Below are 7,596 nucleotides of genomic sequence, written 5' to 3'. Positions count from 1 at the left end.
ATAGTAAAGCAAACATGGAGATGAGTGTGTGTTTTCTTAAATTTGTGGTTTAAACTTTTTTTTGATAGTCCCATCTCCGACGGACCTCGAATGCAGCACTATTTTCGCATGCAAAGGATTTTCGAGCTTTCCGTTCACTTATCGCGATAGTTCGCTTGGCACATCACGGAATTTCCATCATGGCAGGCAGTAAGTTGGTGCTGGAAGGCAGAGTTAGTGTAAAAAGCTTTATTTTAGGGCTCAGCGTCCTCTTAATCCCGTTAACCAGAACGTGGTTCGGACATCTTGACTGGGTCTTTGATTATCTGACAGAAACACCTGGGAAAATAGCGATTTGCGTCCACATAGCAGTTGTCAACGGCCTTTTGCTGATCATATACAGAGGACCTCTTTACAAGGTAAGCACAGACGTTAGTCGGCCAACTTCCTGCTTTTATTCTTGTTTTATTGATGAGCACACGTCCTTTTTAAAGTGTTTAATCAGCTCCGGGCTACTGTCGTGATGTCTAAAAAGCTTGATTCTTTAACTAAACTCGTGTTGACTTACTAATCACCTAGCTTGCTAATACTAGCTTCGTATTAAGTGAGTTAATCCAATTAGCAGAAGAGGAGCGACAGCTGGTATTGATGTGCCCAAAATAGAAACTTAAGTCACGTAAAGCTGAAGTACCACAGCACACATGCGAAATGCTTCATTTAATTTCATGAGATAAAGCGCTTAAAGGGTTTATTTCCTGGAAACATGCGTGACACTGAACTCAACCCAGAAATCCGACGATTCAGTTTAGTCTTGGTTGGATGTTGAATTTAACTTGCTTCTTTGTCATGACTTGAGGTGTCAGACAAATATTCAGACCTCGGGCAGAAATTCGGCGCCATAAAATGAACAATTATGTGGATTATTGATTAAAATCTCTTGACATGTGCAGAGTTGGTCTGTGTTAACCCGAATGTCGTCCATCCTTGCAGGTTGCAGTGAGAGCCTGCTTTCTGGGAGTTACTTTTGGCTGTGGTTTAATTATAAGCTTCACTGAAACAACTTGGACACATTTTGGCTGGTATGTACATGTGTTATCACACTTCGTCAACAGTTATTTTCAAATACATATTCCTTAAAGTGTCACTGAGACTTTATTTCACTTTGTCATGAAAACTGTAACATTTGCACAGTTTTGTTTAAAAGTCCTGATCCAGCCCTCATTTCTTTATATTTTCCTTCCAAACAGCCAGACTTTCTGTAATCTTTTAAAATGGTCCTGAGCGATAGTTCTCCAGCTTTCTGAAGGTCTCTGAGTTTTTCTTTGGACATTTTCTGCTTTTCCCCTCATTTTCAGTCCTTGTTCCTGAGCATTTTCAGTGTTTTTTCTTTGTTCAGCCACTTAACTCTGACCTATGAACCATTCAGGCAGAAAAAAGGCTCCTAACTCAAGGGATGAACCAGTGTTGTGTCGACACAGAACAGACAACTTAGCAAAGAAGCCGTTTTAAACTGGATCTTTAGGCACTTTGTCACAAAGACACATCATTTGTTCCCATTTCTTTAGCTGCATCTATGAAAAACAGCAAAGAAAACACAGTTTGACAGACAGAAAATAGGATTTCTGCAGCAACAAGGTGATTCCCAAAGAGCTATTAGCTGAAAACTTGGCATATCTCAGCATGGTGTGCAGTGAGTCCTTAAAACATTTGAGGAAACTGGACAAGTGGAGGACAAAAGAAGAAGTGTCAGGCCTAAAAAACTATCTACAGCAGATGAACAAGATCTGAAAGTGATGTCCTTAAGAAAGAGGAAAAAATCCAGCAAAGACCTGACAGGACCTGAGAGATGCATCTGGACCTTCAGCTGATCCATCTACTGTTGGCCCAAGCCTCATCAGAAATGGTCTCCATGGAAGGGTGGCTGTCAAGAAGCCGTTCTTAAGGAAGGGAAACAGGGAGAAAAGGCTGAGCTGTGCCAAATGACACAAGAAGTGGACTGAAAATCAGTGGCAACAGGTCTTATGGAGGGATGAATCCTCCCCAGAGCCCGGACCTCAACATTATTGAAGCAGTGTGGGATCATCTGACAGAGAACGGAACAAAAGGCAGCCCACATCCAAAGAAGAGCTTTGGGATGTCCTTCAAGAAGCCTGGAGAACTATTCCTGAAGACTCCTTAAAGAAATGACAGAAAGCTTGTCTCAGAGGGTTCAGGCTGTGTTGGAGAATAAAGGAGCTCAGACCAGATATTCACTTTAAAGCTGCTGTTTCTGCCTTATTTTCATGTGTTTGACCATGTTTCAGTAAATCTCTGCACATATATCCCGTTTACCTGAAAACATGCAGAGAAAAGCGTGTTTTCACAGTATTCTGAGATCATATTTCCCCACAGTGTGTTGTGACCTGTCGCAGTAGAACGTGCGTGTTCACGGTGGCTCTCTGCAGGTACATGTGCTCCCTGTCGTTCTTCCATTACTCCGAGTACCTGGTGACGGCCATCATCAACCCCCGCAGCCTGTCGCTGGACTCCTTCCTGCTCAACCACAGCGTGGAGTACACGCTGGCTGCCGTGTCCTCGTGGGTGGAGTTCACCGTGGAGAAGCTGACGGTTCCAGGTCGGTCTGCGCTCTCTTTGCTCGGGTTCATGTGCAACCAGTGGCTTGTTTTGTTTGAATGTCGACATAAAGGAGCTGAAAACGAGTTTATCAGTGTGATTGAGTGCGAATGTCATCTTAATTCAGAGTGGCGCCCTCTAATGTGACCCTTTAGCTTAGCTTTATACGGTTTATTAGAGGTTTATTAGCTTTTTACGTTTGCAGGTGACTAAAACTAAGAATAAGGTACAAATAACTCTCAAAACCTCTTGATAAAAAACTGAAGCTGCAACACATTGATTTGAGCCGCAGCTCATGAGTTTCTTATCTTTAAAGTAGATGAGATTATTCCTCTTTGGCTGCGTAAAGTTCATCAACACACTGCAGACGTCTGATAGAATTCACCACAAATGATCATTTTGGAGGTTTTTAAAAGATCTTTGGAGGCAGAGATGGTGTTTTATCCAACAAAGGTGCTGCTCAGAGATCTTCTTTGCATTAGTTCAGAGGTTTGAACTGTTTAAACTCTAAATCCGATGCATTATGAAGCGGTAAATGTTGGGTTCTGATCTCGAGTCCGGCCCCTCTGACAGAGCTGAAGCAGATGAAGTGGCTGAGCCTGGTGGGTCTGCTCATGGTGCTGTGCGGCGAGGCTTTGCGGAAGGCGGCCATGTTGACCGCCGGCTCCAACTTTAACCACATCGTGCAGAACGAGAAGGCCCAGAGCCACGTTCTGGTCACCACTGGGGTCTACGCCTTCTTCAGACACCCGTCTTATGTGGGCTGGTTCTACTGGAGCATCGGGACACAGGTCAGCTGATTCCCTTTGGTTCCAGTCTGATTTAGGTTTGGTGCATGTTTCCTCAGATTAGTGTCAGTTATTTTGGGTTTCCAGGACATTTGTTCTGAAGCGTCCACAGGTCCAGTTGGAAAGAAAAAACCTCTTCCTCTGTGGCCAATAATGTCTTTTTTTTATTTTTTAGATGAAATATCAGATCTTCCAAAATGTTTTTGGCCCATTTGGTGCTTTAAAGGGGAACTCCGGTGTGTTTAAACCTTATTTCTGGCATGAAATACGTTCATCTCCTCACCGAGAACAGTTTGGTGAAAGTCGGCGTCCTTCAGAAGATATTTAGATAACTGAAGATCCATATAACGGAGTGAACGGGGCTTAGAGGATGCAGCCTCTAAATAAGGCATTATCTGTCTTTATTTCACCAATACTTTAAGAAGAATGAATGAATGAACGTGTGCTATAGCTCTGTTAGCTCATAGCTGCTGTTATGTGGCTACTTGCAGCTATAGGAGAGCTAACGGAGGGATTTCTACACAGGCACTCTACTGGGACCACTTCATCCACACGTCCCCCTGCAGCACAGTTTATTCACTCCGTGCTCTGTGACAGTCGGCTAACTTCACACAGAGTTTGCTGCTGATAGTTTTGTGGCAGGATATTTATCAGATTTTGAGTAAGATGGACGTTCTTACCGGAGTGAATGAGCTGTGCTGCAGGGGGGCGTGTGGATGAAGTGGTCCCAGTAGAGTGCCTGTGTAGAAATCCCTCCGTTAGCTCTCCTATAGCTGCAAGTAGCCACATAACAGCAGCTATGAGCTAACAGAGCTATAGCACACGTTCATTCATTCATTCTTCTTAAAGTATTGGTGAAATAAAGACAGATAATGCCTTATTTAGAGGCTGCATCCTCTAAGCCCCGTTCACTCCGTTATATGGATCTCCAGTTATCTAAATATCTTCAGAAGGACGCCGACTTTCACCAAACTGTTCTCGGTGAGCAGATGAACGTATTTCATGCCAGAAATAAGGTTTAAACACACCGGAGTTCCCCTTTAAGCTGTAAAATCGTGGCGTTGGTGTGTTTGCTCATGAGACTGTCGGCTGCTGCAGGTCCTGCTGTGTAACCCCGTCTGTATCCTGGGCTACACGATAGCCAGCTGGCGCTTCTTCCGGGAGCGGATAGAGGAGGAGGAGCTCTCCCTCATCCACTTCTTTGCTGAGGACTACGTGGCGTACAAGAAGAGGGTTCTCACCGGGCTGCCCTTCATCTCCGGCATCCGAGTCAACTAGTCCCGGAGGCTGGATGCTGGACATTATGGACTGAAAGCACCGAAGCAGGTCGGGCCTGGTGGGTGGGTGTCGTCTGCCGTGGCAGCTGCCCTCTGGAGGTAAAACCCTGCCGCTGGCTGAGAGCCTGTAGCTCAGACACACATCAGCAGCTGGGCTGCTGTTTTTCTACCAACCTCCAAGGATCCAGTTAAAGAACAGAAAACCTCTGCTGTACATGTATTCCTGCACTTACTCCACCCGCTCCACCCGTTTCTGTCTGCATGCGCTGCCCAGGCTTCGTGTTTCCACTCATCACTTGTTTCGTTAGGGAAAGATCCTGCTCTGGACCCTCTGGAAAGGTCTGGAGATGTTTGAGGTCTGCAGAATGTTTCCGGTTGTCTGAGCTCTGCATAAATCTGGGGACGGTCGTGTTTTTAAAGCTCCAGTGTGTGACATGTGGGGGTGAGCTGTTAACTTAAGTTTTACTCTTTTTATTAGCTTAGAATCGCATGAATTTGATATTTTTTGGTACCTAAAGACGAACAATCAACATTCAGAGATGTCCACAGTGTTACTTTAACAGCTCAAAAACGCTCAAACCGAGCAGACTTTGGTGCTTTTGCAGCCTCAGCTGTTCAGCTTTGATGCCTCTCCGTCTGACACACTGGACCTTTGGTGGAAACATGATGAATTCTCCGCTGAAACAGCTGCTCCTTGGATGCAGGATGAGCCTGAGAGCTCCCGGGTGAAGGTGGGCTGCTGCAGGTCTCAGATTTGAGTCGCTCAGGCTCACAGATGCCTATAAAATCTCCAGGAACGGCGCCGTCTTTGCATCTTCTGGACTTGTTTATGGGGTTCAAAGGTTTCTGCTTCGGGTCGATGGGAAAGCAGGCGTCTCTCGCCGAAGCCGCCATGTCATGTGACTCTGTCGCCTCTCCATTGTTCCGGGGTTCTTGCACCCAGTGGTTGACTTAAAAGGAACCCAAACTAATCAGACTCGGAGGCCTTAACGTGTTTGAATGACCTTCTGCTACTAAAACCTGTTGTTAGGAGCTCAGAAAATGTTAATATTTCTAAATCCTCAGCTTTCATCTCGGTGCTGCTGCCATTCCTTCATGTGCACCAGATGATTTGGGCTCAACAGTTCACTGATGCTGACTCAGAGCCCCACGGTGCTGCTTCTGGACCCTCAGCTGTGCTCTCACCACGATCCATTCGACCGTTTGATGCTCCGTCAGGAGCCAGAAACCTCAAACCACAACAATCAGGAGTTTAAAGGCGGCGTTTTGCACTTGAGTTTAACTCCTGAGGCACCAAAGACGGCAGATCTGCGCTGGATTTCAGACGCCTCAGCGGCGTCTTCATCCTGGCGTCCCTTAATGTCTTCACCCCTGACTCTGCACCAGCTCCTTTACCCCCTCATAGCTTCTGGACCCATAATGACCCGGACTGAGTCGCTAAAAACGGCATCTCCAGTCTTTTAGGTGTTGCATCTGTTTGTAGCCACGGCCAGAGTCGGTCTACGAGTCGCATTAGTCTGGGTTCCGTTTAAACAGCTGAACAGTGAATTAACCTCATGATTCTGAACATTTGAACTGGTTTGAACTGCTTCAGCTGAGCGGACTGAAGCGGTTTAAAGCAGGGATGTTCCTCAGTGCATCCGAGCAGTTGTATGTGGACCAAAAGGTGATCCTGCATTTCTTATTTAGAGGTTTAAGACAAAGAAAATCCTTCTTTATGAAAGAATTAAAGGTGTAAAGCCACATTCCTTCAGTTATTTATTGGGACGTGTTTAGAGATGAGCAGCTGTAGTTTTTACCTGTTCATCCAGTCCTGGTAGTTTTTACCTGTTAACCGTATAAAACAGCAGCATCCTGGTAGTTTTTACCTGTTAACAGTATAAAACGGCAGCATCCTGGTAGTTTTTACCTGTTAACAGTATAAAACGGCAGCATCCTGGTAGTTTTTACCTGTTAACCGTATAAAACGGCAGCATCCTGGTGGTTTTTACCTGTTAACAGTATAAAACGGCAGCGTCCTGGTAGTTTTTACCTGTTAACCGTATAAAACAGCAGCATCCTGGTAGTTTTTACCTGTTAACCGTATAAAACGGCAGCATCCTGGTAGTTTTTACCTGTTAACCGTATAAAACGGCAGCATCCTGGTAGTTTTTACCTGTTAACCGTATAAAACGGCAGCATCCTGGTAGTTTTTACCTGTTAACCGTATAAAACGGCAGCATCCTGGTAGTTTTTACCTGTTAACCGTATAAAACGGCAGCATCCTGGTAGTTTTTTTACCTGTTAACCGTATAAAACGGCAGCATCCTGGTAGTTTTTACCTGTTAACCGTATAAAACGGCAGCATCCTGGTAGTTTTTACCTGTTAACAGTATAAAACGGCAGCGTCCTGTTAGTTTTTACCTGTTAACAGTATAAAACGGCAGCATCCTGGTAGTTTTTACCTGTTAACCGTATAAAACGGCAGCATCCTGGTAGTTTTTACCTGTTAACAGTATAAAACGGCAGCATCCTGGTAGTTTTTACCTGTTAACAGTATAAAACGGCAGCGTCCTGTTAGTTTTTACCTGTTAACAGTATAAAACGGCAGCATCCTGGTAGTTTTTACCTGTTAACCGTATAAAACGGCAGCATCCTGGTAGTTTTTACCTGTTAACAGTATAAAACGGCAGCGTCCTGTTAGTTTTTACCTGTTAACAGTATAAAACGGCAGCGTCCTGTTAGTTTTTACCTGTTAACAGTATAAAACGGCAGCGTCCTGGTAGTTTTTACCTGTTAACCGTATAAAACGGCAGCGTCCTGGTAGTTTTTACCTGTTAACCGTATAAAACGGCAGCATCCTGGTAGTTTTTACCTGTTAACCGTATAAAACGGCAGCATCCTGGTAGTTTTTACCTGTTAACCGTATAAAACGGCAGCATCCTGGTAGTTTTTACCTG

At 44.8% G+C, this 7,596-nt stretch overlaps 1 protein-coding gene across 1 annotated transcript; it reads left to right on the top strand.

The window, feature by feature from the left end:
• Positions 1 to 51: 51 nt before the first annotated feature.
• icmt (isoprenylcysteine carboxyl methyltransferase) lies at positions 52 to 6,603 on the top strand. The gene is made up of 5 exons (XM_072366779.1): positions 52 to 398; positions 970 to 1,058; positions 2,424 to 2,593; positions 3,166 to 3,383; positions 4,479 to 6,603. The coding sequence occupies exons 1-5, from the start codon at positions 180 to 182 to the stop codon at positions 4,656 to 4,658; spliced, it is 876 nt and encodes a 291-aa protein (XP_072222880.1). The 5' UTR covers positions 52 to 179; the 3' UTR covers positions 4,659 to 6,603.
• Positions 6,604 to 7,596: the final 993 nt, after the last annotated feature.

Source organism: Leuresthes tenuis, unplaced genomic scaffold, assembly GCF_036924035.1.
Source record: "Leuresthes tenuis unplaced genomic scaffold, fLeuTen1.0.hap1 SCAF_16, whole genome shotgun sequence".
In the NCBI taxonomy this organism is placed as follows: Eukaryota; Metazoa; Chordata; class Actinopteri; order Atheriniformes; family Atherinopsidae; genus Leuresthes; species Leuresthes tenuis.
Note: the sequence above shows the minus strand (reverse complement) of the source record. Positions and strands in the feature narration are given on the sequence as shown.

Bases quoted from the DNA above. Each gene is read 5' to 3' on its own strand.
- icmt (XM_072366779.1), top strand. From the start codon at position 180: ATGGCAGGCAGTAAGTTGGTGCTGGAAGGCAGAGTTAGTGTAAAAAGC. The intron at 399-969 runs GTAAGCACAGAC...CCATCCTTGCAG, and splicing joins ACAGAGGACCTCTTTACAAG to GTTGCAGTGAGAGCCTGCTT. The intron at 1,059-2,423 runs GTATGTACATGT...GGCTCTCTGCAG, and splicing joins ACTTGGACACATTTTGGCTG to GTACATGTGCTCCCTGTCGT.